This window comes from Chironomus tepperi, unplaced genomic scaffold (assembly GCF_022539635.2).
Source record: "Chironomus tepperi strain 1889 unplaced genomic scaffold, CSIRO-AGI_Ctep_v1 contig_58, whole genome shotgun sequence".
Classification (NCBI taxonomy): Eukaryota; Metazoa; Arthropoda; class Insecta; order Diptera; family Chironomidae; genus Chironomus; species Chironomus tepperi.
Genome location: NW_027226180.1, coordinates 1,899,558 through 1,914,632, shown reverse-complemented (window position 1 = coordinate 1,914,632; position 15,075 = coordinate 1,899,558). Strand labels below are relative to the sequence as shown.

The 15,075-nt window shown below is 34.0% G+C and overlaps 3 protein-coding genes across 3 annotated transcripts; 1 reads left to right on the top strand and 2 right to left on the bottom strand.

Annotated features, from left to right (window-relative positions):
• Nucleotides 1–323: 323 nt before the first annotated feature.
• LOC139100157 (cytochrome b5-like) lies at nucleotides 324–1,407 on the bottom strand. The gene is made up of 2 exons (XM_070652763.1): nucleotides 1,101–1,407; nucleotides 324–789 (listed from the first exon to the last, which is right to left on the bottom strand). The coding sequence occupies exons 1-2, from the start codon at nucleotides 1,359–1,361 to the stop codon at nucleotides 679–681; spliced, it is 372 nt and encodes a 123-aa protein (XP_070508864.1). The 5' UTR covers nucleotides 1,362–1,407; the 3' UTR covers nucleotides 324–678.
• An 8,768-nt stretch (nucleotides 1,408–10,175) lies between these two features.
• On the top strand, nucleotides 10,176–11,875 carry LOC139100408 (leucine-rich repeat-containing protein 15-like). Its single transcript, XM_070653023.1, has 2 exons — nucleotides 10,176–11,418; nucleotides 11,687–11,875. The coding sequence occupies exons 1-2, from the start codon at nucleotides 10,288–10,290 to the stop codon at nucleotides 11,873–11,875; spliced, it is 1,320 nt and encodes a 439-aa protein (XP_070509124.1). The 5' UTR covers nucleotides 10,176–10,287.
• LOC139100253 (CDK5 and ABL1 enzyme substrate 1) lies at nucleotides 11,866–14,414 on the bottom strand. The gene is made up of 5 exons (XM_070652877.1): nucleotides 13,941–14,414; nucleotides 13,746–13,878; nucleotides 13,062–13,563; nucleotides 12,471–12,953; nucleotides 11,866–12,255 (listed from the first exon to the last, which is right to left on the bottom strand). Exons 1-5 carry the CDS (start codon nucleotides 14,158–14,160, stop codon nucleotides 12,115–12,117), a joined length of 1,479 nt encoding a protein of 492 aa, XP_070508978.1. The 5' UTR covers nucleotides 14,161–14,414; the 3' UTR covers nucleotides 11,866–12,114.
• Nucleotides 14,415–15,075: the final 661 nt, after the last annotated feature.

The window sequence follows — 15,075 nt, the reverse complement described above, 5'->3', positions numbered from 1 at the left end:
TTTTTTATTAAACATTATTATCTTGCCGAAAAAAAAATAAAATTTAAATTAATTTACAATTTGAATGAAAAATTTTAAAGTATTTTTATTTTTAAAATTTTTGAAATTAAATCTAAAAAATTAAATTTATAAAAAAAAATTATTTTAAAATTTCAATTTATTTAATTTAAATTATTTAAATTTTTTTATTAAATTTAATTTTTCAATAATAGATAAAATTTTTACAAAATTTAAATTTTTAAAAATTCAATTTAAGATAAAATATTGAATTTTTAGATTTTTAAAAAATTTAATTTTTTACAGAAAAAATTGAAAAACTTCAATTTTTTTTAATTTTCAGATTATTTTATTTTCAGAATAAATACATATAAATTAGATAAAAATAGATAATATAATTTCAAATTTTCTTACACAATATTACAAATATAGTTATTAACTTTAATCATCATAGCTTCTTATCAACTAAACAGCAGCAAAAAAAAATTATTTTTAAAAAAATCACGTTCAACTTATCTTAAATCTAATTCCACTTAGCAGTCATTATCATGGACACTTTTATAAGCCGCACGTCCCCAAATGTATATAAATGTTTTTAATTACATTAAATTAAGTAATGCGATAATCAGCAATATGAGAGCTAAATATGACGCAGACACGTTGTCGAGAGCTTCCTACATCTTATCGGCATAACAGGAATCGTCGCTTACGCTTCTTTTCACTTTCTGTGGACACCATTGAGGTGATTGACTGAGCTGAGGTCACTTTTTTAGGTCCTGTCTTGCGATCCTCCTGAATAATGATAAAATGTGGATTTATAGGTTAGTAATGACATTGAGGTTATCTGAATTTTGAGGTTAGGGTCAGAATTTTGAGGTTAGAATCTGAATTTTGAGGTTAGGATCTGAATTTTGAGGTTAGAATCTGAAATTTGAGGTTAGAATCTGAATTTTGAGGTTAGAATCTAGATTTTGAGGTTAGAATTGGAAATTCAAGGTTAGAATCTGTATTTTGAGGTTAGAATTTGAAGGTTAGAATCCAAAACTCAAGGTTATAATCCACATTTTGAGGTTAAAAATCCCAAAATTCCCATCCAAACTCACCTCAACAATCTCTCCAATCTTCAATGTCTTCAACTCCTTAAATGCGTCACGTGAATGGCATGCATCATCAAAATCTCTCGTACAATCACGTCCAGCAAATTCAACAATCATACTTCCACCTCCTGGATGCATATCAACGTAATTTGTACAGTCATAAACTGCATATTTATAAATAATCCAAATGGGATTTCCATTTTTGCCATTTCCCTGCTCACGGACTTCCTTTAATGTATAATATTTAGTGGCTGTTGTGATTGTCATTGCTGTGTCGATTTGTAGAATGTGAAATGAATACTGAATGCTCTATCATTGTTAGCAGCCACTTATATACTCAATTAAAATCGATGATAAAATTGTACGTGAGATTAATTGTTAGACTATAAAGTAAGTCGCGTCAAAGCAACAAGCTAGACTTTTACTTTTTGTTACTTTTTCAAACCAATCGTGGCTGAACTTGTTATCAGCTTCTGTCTGGTGGGAAAATTCTGAACTTGTTTGTTATTATTTGGATTTTTAATTGTCATCGTATGTACGTGATTATTGGATGGGATGATTATTGGGATTGCACGTTTTGATTGTTGTATGTGACTTGATTTTGGATTTATTGACTGATTATAGATAAGGTTGATGATCTGCGTGGGGTAACGTGTGTGATTGATTAGTCACTTTACTCATGCCTGTAACCTGTAACCTGTAGGCTTTTAAAGCAGATTTATATAGATCAATTTAAATGCATTATTATTTGAGGATTTAAAGCAGTAAATTTTTGAATGATTAAAACTTTTTGTAATAAATTCAAGGAATCATTTAACTTTATTAAAACAAACATTTAAAAATGATATTACAATCACGTCCATGTGCATTATAGTTTATAGTAATCTACATACAACATCCATTGCATATAAATAATTGAGGCTGTAGGTTGATAATTACTTTTGCTCTCATCACAGTACACATACTGTTATATAGAAGTGTAGGAAGACAATGCTTGGTTAAGTGAGTGACACAGGCTTTAGAGGCAACCCCTGACTTCCCATATTGATCAATCAGGGTAGTCAAATCAACATAAGAGCAAGTAAATTGAAGAATATTGTCCGAAAAAGGGAATTCACCCTTTTCTTCTCCTGAATACGTCCTTGAGCGGCAAAAGGGGGTTCGACCGTCAAAACACCCATGAAGACACTCTTGTTAATCAATCTCGAATAGTACAAGATGGTCAATCAATCAATCCTAAATTCAGCAAAAGACCGACATGAATCCTACCAAACAGGGGCAAGAATTCAAAAGAGGAGAAGAAGCATGGTTTGGTTGTCTTGAACCCCCTTTTGGGACAATATTCTTCAATTGACTTTAATATTCATTTTAATTATTAGAAAAACATTTAACCTTGAACTCCCAGAAAATCACATGGCGTAGAAATGGGCGAAAATCTGGATCCAGGTCACTGCAATATTGACCTCAGTTTAGAGCTGCAATTGACCTAAGATCAGTGCAACATAGATCCCAAATCAGAGTGAAAGGAGAAAATTGACCTAGACCCCGACTTATACCCATTTCTACTTCATATGCTGTAAAGGTTCCCTCTCACCCTCTCACATCCCAATTAAGCTTGCTCTATGCATTGAGTCTTCACATCCTTGATGACTTGCTCAACTACCTCTGTTGAATTTCTAGCACTTCTATTAATGCAACGATTTGTTTCTAAGAAAAGTCCTCTTAATTTGCTTAAATTATCAAATATGCTCGGTTCAATGGAAATGATCTCATTGGAATCAAGCTCAACCCATTCTAAGTCAGGATTAAAATCAAAAAGACCTTTTTCGAGAACTTTAATTGAATTTTTATACAAAAGAAGTTCAACTAATTTTGGAAAATGTCTTAAATCATCTTGATGGACTTCCTTTAACCCACTGCGAGTAATTTGGAAAAATTTTAAATTATTAAAATATGTTTGCAGCCCAGTCGGGAAGTAATTTATAGTTTGGGACACAATTTTAAAGCCATTAACAGAATCACTTGATCTTGATGGATTAAAATGTTCACCGTGGATGGATGTTTCTGCTGCATGCTCTAGAGATGTTATCTTTGGATCCTTGGAAACATAGCAGGAATATACTCGGTCTTCGATATTGAAGTCAAGAAGGTAATATTCACATTCAATTGCTGTCGATGTTGATAGATCCAAATGAAGTGCAGCAATGCAGATCAGCAATCTAAAAAATGAGGGAATTGATTGAAATTTATTTGATTTTTTTAGAAAATTACTGTTGGATGGATAGAGGAGAAGAGAGGGGGTCGGTTTGGGTAATTTTATGAAAACCTCCTACAAAATTGAAGAATTGATGAAACTCCTAAATTGATCATATTCAGGAAGGAGCAGGTAGGTTGACCCCTCCAACATTACCCTTTAAATACACCCCTACCCCTAATTAAGTACATACATTGCTATCTAATGTCGGACACACGCACGAACAATCATTAAAGTTATAACTTTTAAAGTAATTTACACGTGTGCCTCAACATTGACTGCTGATAATGAATGTGAATGTGAATCAAAGTCTAAATTAATTCCAATGAATATGAAGAAACCCCACAATTTTATATAGATTTTTATGGCTGACTTACATGAGAATTTTGGTCATTATTGATGATCTCTTTCACTTTTTTACAGTTTTTGCAGCTTTTATTATCAATAAATTTGAAGAATGTTCACAATTTTAACCTTCTCTTGTAGGATATATAGGCACAAGGTCACCAAATTGATAACAAATTCACCACAATATTTCCTTTTGAAGTCCAGTTGAGTCAACAGCCGATCACAAAATGAGCAAAGAAAAACAACAAATTTGACTAAATGAACTGCGCGATTAATGAGAGAAATTCAACAAATGTGCGGCTTAATTAAGATTCTAAGCAGCTTCTTCTTGCTGTTCTCTCAATATTTGAATAACAAACAATCACACAAAGCAAATGAACTCAATTTTGATAACTGATGACATTGAAGTTATTTTTAAATAATTCCTAAGAATTGTTTTGTCAACAAATCTGACGTAAACGTATACCATTGAGTGTTTTGGAAGCAAACTGTCGATAGAGACAATGTTCCGCAAGCTCTTATTAAGGAATGCTTGGGACATTCAGTATGTTCAAGGACTCCCCTAAAAATACTATTAATAAAGATAAAATTGAAGAAAAACAGCAACAAAATTGACATCGAAAATAATGGCATCAAACACTAGTCTGAGGTCCAATGCAAACATTCCTTTTTGACTGAATTTGATTGTCTGATGAAGATTCTGTAGCAAAAATGCTTCATTGAAGTCAGTGAATGTCTCTTGAGTAACTGGGTTGTGGATCATTGATGAAATTAGTCTCTTTATCTAGAAAGTAAGAAAGAATTGTCAGACAGATGATTTTGGGAAGGAGCTTTGGGGGATTTTTTAGGAATTGAGTAACGGTTAGTTAAGGAGGGAATGAGGAAGAGCTCAAAAAGGTCACGTTACGTATCGGGTGCCTATGATACATAGGACGTCATAGGAGCTTGATCACTCGATTATGCACCAAGCGAAGCTTGATAGAGCTTGATCCCTATTTGAGGCAAAATCGTCAAGCGGACAGAGCCAGTTTCAGAAGCTGACTTAGAGAGGCCATGGATCACCTTTGATTTAAGTAACTATGAATATATCCGCATTGGGTTTCTACTTACAATCTTACTAATTCGATGACAATAAAAGCACAAGATCCAAAAATTTGCTTGTGGCATAATACATGATGCAAAGTACAGCACACTAAACATATCATGCAGTACACTTTGAGCAACAACATATCCAAAAAATATTATTGTAATCATGATATGTAAAGTCATCATTATTAATGGAATTGTGAATCTTTTTTCCAAGAATTTCGTTAATTTCCATACAATTGAGTAGAAATGAGGTAGGGTGTGGAGGGTATGATCATGTCTTCTTATGTCATTTATGTTGTCCGTCACTTTTTTCAGTCTATGTTGCAGAATTGAGACATAAAAGATGAACTTGATCATATTTAACAGACTCATTGTGTTGATAAAGCTGGCTGATCTGTAATGACTGTTGAACTTTTCGGTCAATGTGTAATTTATGACTGCCAAGAATCCACCAAGTGCCATCCATGTGACAAAAATCAGAATCATCTCAGCCAAGTGATGCCAATTTTCTACTTGATAATTCAAATCTATGTCCATAAACCGCACAATAAAGTCATCAAGTTGATCCAATAAATTCCAAAATTTTACTTCCGTTTTTCGGTGAATAATTGAGTAAATTATGTCAGTTAATCCACGTAGATGTAGGCTGATTATCAAAAATATGGCAACATAGTCTGTACGGATGTCAAATCCACCGTCAAATACGAACATTTTAAACATTTTAAAAGTCACATACACAAAGTAGATTAAGTATGCAGACAGAGCAACAAATGGCCAATATTTGAGGAATTTTAGGAACTTATTATGAGGTTCCTTGAAACTTTCGAGGACGAGTCCGGAAAACTTTAGAAAATTCACAACAAATGTGAGTTTTTCTTTGATTTTCTGCATTTTTTTAGGTCTTGATTAAGATACTTTTGGCTTTTGGGGATGTTATGTGTAGTATGAAGCTTGAATTCAAATAGAAACAGGAATTGATTAATTTATTGAGTGACATTTCAAAGTAAGTGTCAATTTGTAAAATCAAACAGTAAATTTGAAGCCATTAACACTCAATAATGTCCAATAATCATGGGTCATTTAAGCTTTATTGTTTTTAGTAAGAATATTAGATGAATATGAAGCTTAGTAAACATAAAATTGAATAAAAGTGAAGGCAATGTTTGCTGAAAATGCTGCAACAGTCACCATTAATTCAACATTGAATTCAATCATGTCCTTTGGACTAAATTTGATTTTTTGATGAAAAATTTGTAGGAAGTGGTCTTCGTTGAAGCTTATAGGATCCGTGCAATTGTTGGTTATCGTCACTATAAACTGCTTTTTCTGTAAAGATTGACAAATTGACTTAAGTTTGCTTGAATGTCAGGAACGTCAAGTACTTGATGAAGCCTGAGTGGACACATGTCCGTTAGAACTAAATGATAGCTTGCCATCAACTAGCTATGACCTATGTCCATTCGGACTCCCAAGAACAATCAACCAAACTCACAATTCCACTAATCCTCTGACAATAGAAGCAAATTATCCAAATTGTAACTTGTGGCATCACAATCGACGCTACGTTATATCCAGTGAATGTTTCTGCCGCTATCTCTTGTGCCAATACAAATCCAAAGTACGTCGACATAGTTAGGACATGAAGTGTCATAAAAGTGATTGGAATTGAAAATCTTTGACTTAAAATTTTTGACAATTTCCATATAATCGACTGAATGTGAGCCACAACATAAAGCTTGTAAGGTTCATGCTTGATTTTATGAAAATTCTGATTAATGCAATTCAGCCTGTTGTAAAGTAGGCAAACATAAAATGTGTATTTTGTAATGTTAAGGTGGTTCATAATAGCAAGCAATGCTGTTGGCTGATTACGGAATCTGTCATCGGGTGTGAAATTAAAGAATGATACAGCGATTCCAAAACCAATGTTAAGGAATGTATTCAGCAGCATGATGACGAAAAGTTGACAATTTTCCTTCCTGTAATTCATGTTAATGCCCAAAAATCGTGTTATGTAGTCATCAAGATGATCTAGTAAGGTCCAGAACTTCACTTCCATTTTGTATCGCAATATTGTGTAGATTAAGTCAATAAATGCACGACAGTGAATCGTCACCATCAGAATTATGCCTGTATACTCGTCACGAAGGGTTAATTGACAGTCAAAAAATAGTAATCCACACAGTTTGAGTATCAATCCTATGACGAAAATTGTGTAAGTTATTAGAACAAAAAATGGCCAGAATTTGAGGAATTTTAAATATTTTCGTCTTGGTTCCTTAAAATTCTCAAGGAGCAATCCATAAAATTTAAAAAAATTCACACAAAATGATAATTTTTCAGTCAAGTTTTGCATTTTGAACCAAATTCTATTCTCGGTACTGGCTGTGTAGCTTAAATATGAAAAATAAAAGCCTTTATTGACATTTTTAATTAAACATTCCATCTACTCAGTCATCAGACTGTCAATTATACAAAATGATTACTTTAGTAGACATAAAACTGAATGAAAATGAATGTAAAATTAATTGAAAATATTCCAATTGTCATAACTAGCTCATAGTTGAAATCAAATATGTCTTTTGGGCTAAATTTGATTTTTTGATGGATGATTTGTAGGAAAAGTCCTTCGTTAAAGTCTTTGTTGACTGTGGTTAGGGTTTCTGTTGTCTTTATGATGAATTTTGTTGTCTGGAAATAGGAAAGGAATTGAAATTAATGACTTTATTTAGTTTGGATCATAGCTAAGAGCTCAAAGCTCAGCTCTTAGCTCAGCTCTTAGCTCAGCTCTTAGCTCAGCTCTTAGCTCAGCTCTTAGCTCAGCTCTTAGCTCAGCTCTTAGCTCAGCTCTTAGCTCAGCTCTTAGCTCAGCTCTTAGCTCAGCTCTTAGCTCAGCTCTTAGCTCAGCTCTTAGCTCAGCTCTTAGCTCAGCTAACCTAATCCTATGACAGTCAAAGCTCTAGCTCAGCTCTTAGCAGAGTATGAAAGTTGTTGGTTGCGATTCTGAGTGCAAAATAGAATCCAAAAAACAGAGTCATCATTAAGATGTGCAAAATCAGCTCTTAGCTCAGCTCTTAGCTCAGCTCTTAGCTCAGCTCTTAGCTCAGCTCTTAGCTCAGCTCTTAGCTCAGCTCTTAGCTCAGCTCTTAGCTCAGCTCTTAGCTTAACTCACAGCTCAGCTCAGCTAACATCATACCTGAACTCACAGCATTAATACTCACATCCAACCTAATCCTATGACAGTCAAAGCTCGTGAACCAAACAGTAACTTGTGGTGCTATGATTGAAAATATAAGCAGAGTATGAAAGTTGTTGGTTGCGATTCTGAGTGCAAAATAGAATCCAAAAAACAGAGTCATCATTAAAATATGCAAAATCATGAATATCAATGGAATTGTGAATCTCTTGTCTAAGACTTTCGACATCTTCCACATGATCGAATACACGTGAGGTAATGTATGAAGTCTGTCATCATGATCCTTGATTCTATCCATATTGTCAGTCACAATCTTCATCCTATTGTGTATGATTGAGACATAAAGGACATACTTCATCATGTTCAGTTGATTCATTAATATATGCAAGGTTGCAGCATCATAATGATGTGATAAATCATCTGTGGCTGAGAAACTGATCAGTGCCAAGAAGATACCAAGACTAATGCACAAGATAAGAATAACAAAAATCCTCGTCAAGTAATAAGCATTCTCCTTCTGATGAATCGAGCATTTCAACATCACCATTTGACAATCTTACAATAAAGTCCAAGAAATCAACTCTGAATTTTCCAATAAAGTTAATCCAAAATGACCATTATCAAATGCTCCTTTAGTTCTGCGACATCAATTATATTGTTTTCAATCAAAACACATAAAACTGAATAAACATTAAATAAGATGATGCAGCAAATGAGAACGCATCAACAATCATCTCATAATTGAATGTAAAGCACTTCTTTGCATATTAGTTGTTGATGATTGAAGCAGATCGTAAGCCTTCTACAGTCGACTATTTGTGTAGTGAAGTTTAGTCAGTTTTAGAGTGAATTTCTGGAAGCTGAACTAAATGGAAATTTAGATGTTTGAGATCAATTTTTGAAGGCTGTATTGGTTTTAGACAAGATTAAGATGGCGACAATGGGCTAGGGAAAGGCATTCAACCTTACCTCAGACAGTGATAGCAAATTTGATAACAATAATAAGTGGCATAAACAGAGTGACAATATGAATCAATCCAAAATTTCCAGCAGATGTTTCAATTGCAAAGCTGAATCCAAAGAACATGATGACAATATTGATGTTTAAAATTGTGTGAAACATTGAAATTAATTTTCCTAACCAATTTCCATAAAATGAAGTAAATGCGCGGCAATGTGTAAAGTTGGTAGTCAAAATTTTGAATTTTATCGAGATTTTCACTGTTGTGGATAATTGAGACATAAATGATGAATTTATTTGTAATGAGCTGCTTGACCAGGACGGAATGTAAAGCACGTGCATAATACTCATTTGGTGATGTTGTGTATTTGACGATATTTATCATGATTGTTGGTGGGAAGTGAAGAAAAGTGTCGGAAATGATTCGTGCTAAAAGTGTCGATTTTCATGCTGATAATCAATTTAATGCTCAAAAATCGCCTATAAAGTCATCAAGTTGATCGAGTAACGTCCAAAACTTCTCATCAACTTTTCGTTATAAAAAGTGCATATCAAGCAAATCATAGCTGTTGTACTAATGTCAAACTTGGCTATCAATTCAGCATAAGTATCCTTGAATCTAAGGTTCGGTGCAAACATTAAATGATTCATGAATGACCAGCTTAATAGAATAAGGAACAAATGCAACAAATACATTCCATAAGACCAAAATGTTGTCAATTTCAATAATTTTGAAGCTTTTGGTTAGGAATTCCTAAATCAAGTCCAATAAGCTTAAAAAAATTCACAGGATATGACAGAACTTGCTTAACTTTTAACATTTTGTTGAATAATGTTTGTTTTAGTTTTGTTAATCAAAGTAATTACTTTAAAGTGTTATATGGGGATGATTACTTATTCCGTAACATTTTGTTCCATATTCCCCTATAATAGAATCCCATCAGATAAATTCTCAAATCTCAATCTCAAGCCTATTTCTAACTCCTAAAGGGGGTTACGTAACATGTGAACGGTCCCTATGAAGCATAAACAAATTAAAATTGCATTACAAATATAATTGTTCAAATGAAAGTAATTGTAATAATTAGTAGAGAAGTATGCAGAGTTGTTGCCAACCAGTTTCTACAAGACAGGTTCACACATTGCCAATTTTATTTCTAATCATACTGAATAAATTATAATTTTTGACTCTAAATTGATGTTTTATTCCATTTTAGTTTCGTCAAACGCGTTGATCAGTTCGCATTAATTTAAGCTAGTCTGAGTTGTAAAATCGGTTACAAAATTCAAAAACTTACAAAAAAGTTGCAGAAAATCGTGAAAAATTCATCATTTTTACTTAAAAATGTTCAAAAATTCCATAATCTGCCTAATATTTCTACTAAAATCATCAAACGTCTTGTCAGACACAATTCAATGTCAATACTCTGATCAAGGTTACAAGATATACGACACATCACTCGAAGATTATAAACGTCTAACTGGTTATGGATGTAACATCATCAACATATCACCGGCAGGCCTTGAGCATCAAATTGAAATACAAGGAAAGCACTTAAAAAGCAATAATGACAATGACGTCACATTTGTGGCATTTTTTGTTGATGAAACTTACATAAATTTGGAAAAATTTGGATCGCAGTTTTGTGAAAAGTTTAAGAATCTTCAGGTCGTGCAGATTGTTCGTGGACAAATCAGGGAAGTTCAATTGGATTCACTCAAAAATTGCAAAAATTTGAAGTATTTGGACTTTTCGGAGAATGAAATTCGTGAAGTTTCTGAGGATTTACTGACTGGAAATACAAAATTGACGCAACTTTCCATGCAGGACAATAAATTGAAGCTCATACCTGAAAATTGGCTGATCAATCAGAAGGACCTTGAAGAATTGTGGCTCGGAAGTAATAAGTTGAAGAATTTACCGACAAACTTCCTAAAATCAGCCACAAAATTGAAATATTTGGACCTAGAAAGCAATGAATTTGAAACTTTAAGTCCAAAAATGCTTGAAAATCTTCAAAAATTGGAAATTTTGAATTTTGGATCCAATAAAATATCAGAAATTCCACAAAATGCCTTCAATTCCTTAACAAACCTCAAATCCCTAAGCCTAAATGACAACAAACTACATTCAATCAGTCCAGGCTGGTTTTCTAACCTGAAAAATTTAGAATCCTTAGACTTAAGTGACAATATGATTGATAAGATCCACAAAGACGACTTCGAGCCACTCACAAAACTAGAGTCGCTTTATATCAATGGAAATGGAATCAAATCAATTGACTCTAACCTATTTGAAAATCTACATAACCTCAAATATTTAGGATTGGCTGAAAATGAAATTTCAGAACTTCCAGCTGGAGTTTTTGCATATTTAGTTAATTTGGAGGAACTTGATCTTCACGACAATCAACTGACAGTCATTCATGCTGATTCGTTTGGACATTTGAAGAATTTGTATAAGTTGACGTTGCAGGTAAGATGGAAGGTGGAGGTGAAGAAAGGGGGGGTGCTGGGTGTGTGGTGAATTTGGTGAATATTTGAGGGGTCGATCACTTATTACGTTCGGTTTTTAGCAGTTTGTAACAGCCTAAACATGGAAATTGCATGGAAATTTTGTGCTGAGGGGAGAAGGGAAGGGAGGGGGGAGGGGCGTGGTCTAGAAATTCGTTATTTTGCCTAACGTAATAAGTGAACGGCCCTATAGCTGTCTTTCAATTTTAATGAGTAATATTACTTTGCAGGACAATCAAATTGAGTCATTCGATAAGCGTATCATCGACAATACAGCTATCTATGAGATTGATATGAGGAATAATGAGTGCAGCAATGAATATGTCCAGAAACGAAACAGAATTGGTACGAAATTGTCATCATGTTTTGAGAATTATGAGCCTATAGCTGATGATAAGTTCTTAGGTGATATTTTTTAAAATAATTTTATTTAACTTTTTTACATAATTTTTTTAATAAAAATTCTTCAATTTCATCAAAGAATTCTACAAATTTTAATTTACTGAGCCATAAAATAGTCCACAAACTTTTATACAATAACATATTTGTAGTAGTCAGGTTTATAAAGCCACTAAAGTCATCCACAGGTCAGTCCACCAGTGTCATAAATAAAATATTAAGTAATAATCTCGTTCCAACAGAAATAGCTGATGTTTAATCAAGACTCGTAACGGAGTCGTTCATAGTGGGGTCGAATGAAGCTTGTGGGTACGTGAAGGCTGAACTCGAGGGCAACAAGAACGGCAAACTCTGATGATAACAGCTCCTTGCGGTTTATTCGGAAGATGTTCTCGATTTTCTGGGGAAAAATTGAAATTTTTAGGTTAGAATTTGGATTTTGAGGTTAGAATCTGAATTTTGAGGTTGGAATTTGGATTTTGAGGTTAGAATCTGAATTTCAAGGTTAGAATCTGAATTTTGAGGTTAGAATTTGGATTTTGAGGTTGGAATTTGAATTTTCAGGTTAGAATCTGGAATTTGAGGTTAGATCTTGGATCAAACTTATGAACTTACCTCGATCAATCCTTTCAGCACGTCACCCTTCACATCATTCAGCTTAGCACTCAGCAGCAAGCATGCACCAGCACACAACTTCCTATTAATCTTATTTATCAATCCAGCCAAAATAAGCTTCTCAAAATAGACATATGCCTGAGCAACAGTCAGCAAGTCAATTCTAGGATCAAGCTTGTTTATCCGTCTCATATCTCTCTTTATGGACCTCAGCTTACTCAGTGTCAACTGAATATGTGGATATTTTTCCCTAAATTTATCATTCAATTCCTTCTTCAGGTCAGCTTGTCGGACATAGTCAATGACACTGGTTAAATAGCTTGTAAATGTCAGGAGCGTACGATGTCGTCCAGCTGACAGTTCCGGATCGTCCAGAAGGTCAGCTGAGTATGGTTCATCCTCAACTTCATCATTATGGCTGATATAGCGAATCATTCCATGATTTCTAAGTACTAACGTGTCTAAATGGTCGTGATGGTGACGCTGGAATGGAAAATTATCAAAATTTGAGCTAAATCAGTGCTGCACAACCTGTGTGCTTCGGCACACTTGTCATGGCATGCCACCAGATGTGTTCTAGATCCAACTTACCGGAACCTTTGATCCACTCCCACTATTCGGTTTCGATGGCACTAAAAGATGTCCATATGATACTTCAGCTTGTCCGTCGAGTCGTCTCTCAATGCCTAATAAATTAAATGGATCAAATGGTTGATTTTCAGCTGTACTAGACATTGGTCGAGATGTTGACGTTTGACGTCGTCTCGCGCCACTTCCGCGCACATCTAATTTAACATTACTTCTAGTTATTGCACTTGATGTCCTCTTACGGAATGGTATTATTGAAAATATATGCAGTGGCTTTTGATGAGTCGTTATAATGCAGCGTGTTTCTTCAATTGTAAGGCAGTGACCGTTGCGTAATGGCGGTGTTGGTTCGTGTATGTGAACACATTTCATGCGTGATAATGACTCTGTGCTGGATGTTGCTGTATTGTTGAAGTTATGGGGTGTTGTGCAAGTACATAGAGCCTTTTTAAGTAGCAATGCTTGACGACGTTCGGCGATTGTTTCGTTGGAACTGCTGATTGTTCTGTAAATGATTGTGATTAGGGGTTGGTAGCTTAGTGGAAGTGTTGTCTGAACTGATATGCGTAATGGGACACCTTGGTGTGACTGTCGACCAAAACCGCACACGGCATACGACTCATGACATTCCATGGTGCCGTGACACACAGTTTAGACAACACTGGATCAATAGGAAGCTAAATTTACCGTCCACGTTCTCGATACGGCTGGAAATTGATGATTGAATTGAATATTCCCTTGGGAGCCGATGACGACAGCTTGGCACAATCGGAATCAGAGCTGATCGACAGCCTGTCAGCCTCTTGTATTTGTTTATTCACTAAAAATACACAAAATGGTGAAATAAAAATTGAATATTTTCAAAATATTTGTCATCCTCACCTTTGTCCAGCATAAACTCAGTCTCACTGTCATGCTGAAGTGCCCGCTTCGATGACCTTCGTGATCCATGATGTGTTGCAATTGCATGTGTCCCAAATGGCGTATCGCGATGCGTACCATCGAGTGATATATTTGATAAAAATGACACGGCAGCTAATCGTCGTCGTATTTTGGACTTTTCAGCACTCGTAAAGTTTGTTGACATCCTTATCGTCGACATTTGTGTGGATTATTAAGTAAATTGAGTTAAAATTTTCGTTTGAAATTTTTTTTTCTTTAAAATTTCATTTTTTTGATAATTTTCAACTTTTTTTTAATTAAATTTAAAAGATTTTTGTCAATTCCTGTTGATTTTAAGTACAAATTATCGTCAATTTAATGACTAATTTAGGTCATTAAGTTAAGATGATTAAAAGTCACTTGACTGTATTGTAATGTCAGATGAAAAAATGTAAACAAAAGTGAGTAAAAAACTTTTTTTTTTCTTTCTCAATCGAATATGTGTCAGTGTTTTTGTTTTTGTTGGGGTGTGGTGACATCTAGGTGGATAGTTTGTGAAGTTTTGAGATTTGAATTTGAAAAAGTCGTTAAAGTTAAGGAGTTTTGGATGGCAAAAAACTAAGATTCGGATCCGATTTTGAGGTTAGGATCTGAATTTTAAGGTTAAAATTTGAACTTTAAGGTTAAAATTTGAATTTTAAGGTTAAAATTTGAATTTTAAGGTTAGAATCTGGATTTTGAGGTTAGAATTTGAACTTTAAAGTTAGAATCTGGATTTTGAGGTTAGAATTTGAATTTTGAGGTTAGAATCTGAGTTTGGAGGTTACAATCTAAAATTTGAGGTTAGAATCTGAATTTTGAGGTTTAAATCTGAATTTCGAGGTAAGAATTTGAAATTTGAGGTTAAAATCTGAATTTTGAGGTTAGAATCTGAATTTTCAGGTTAGAATTTGGATTTTGAGGATAGAATCTGAATTTTGAGGTTAGACTTAGATTGACGAGCAGCTCATTTTGGTCAATCCTGTCATTTCATCGTGTTTAGTCCATTTTTCGTCACAATTAGTCTTCCTACCTCAAAAAACCGTTAACCACCCACCAAAAATATTCAAATTCATAAAAACAATAAAATTTCCGC

Coding starts and splice junctions, on each gene's coding strand:
- LOC139100253 (XM_070652877.1), bottom strand. CDS start 14,160: ATGTCGACGATAAGGATGTCAACAAACTTTACGAGTGCTGAAAAGTCC. Junction 13,564..13,745: donor CCGTATCGAGAACGTGGACG/GTAAATTTAGCT, acceptor AATCATTTACAG/AACAATCAGCAGTTCCAACG. Junction 12,256..12,470: donor TGCTGAAAGGATTGATCGAG/GTAAGTTCATAA, acceptor ATTTTTCCCCAG/AAAATCGAGAACATCTTCCG.
- LOC139100408 (XM_070653023.1), top strand. CDS start 10,288: ATGTTCAAAAATTCCATAATCTGCCTAATATTTCTACTAAAATCATCA. Junction 11,419..11,686: donor TGTATAAGTTGACGTTGCAG/GTAAGATGGAAG, acceptor ATTACTTTGCAG/GACAATCAAATTGAGTCATT.
- LOC139100157 (XM_070652763.1), bottom strand. CDS start 1,361: ATGACAATCACAACAGCCACTAAATATTATACATTAAAGGAAGTCCGT. Junction 790..1,100: donor AGATTGGAGAGATTGTTGAG/GTGAGTTTGGAT, acceptor ATCATTATTCAG/GAGGATCGCAAGACAGGACC.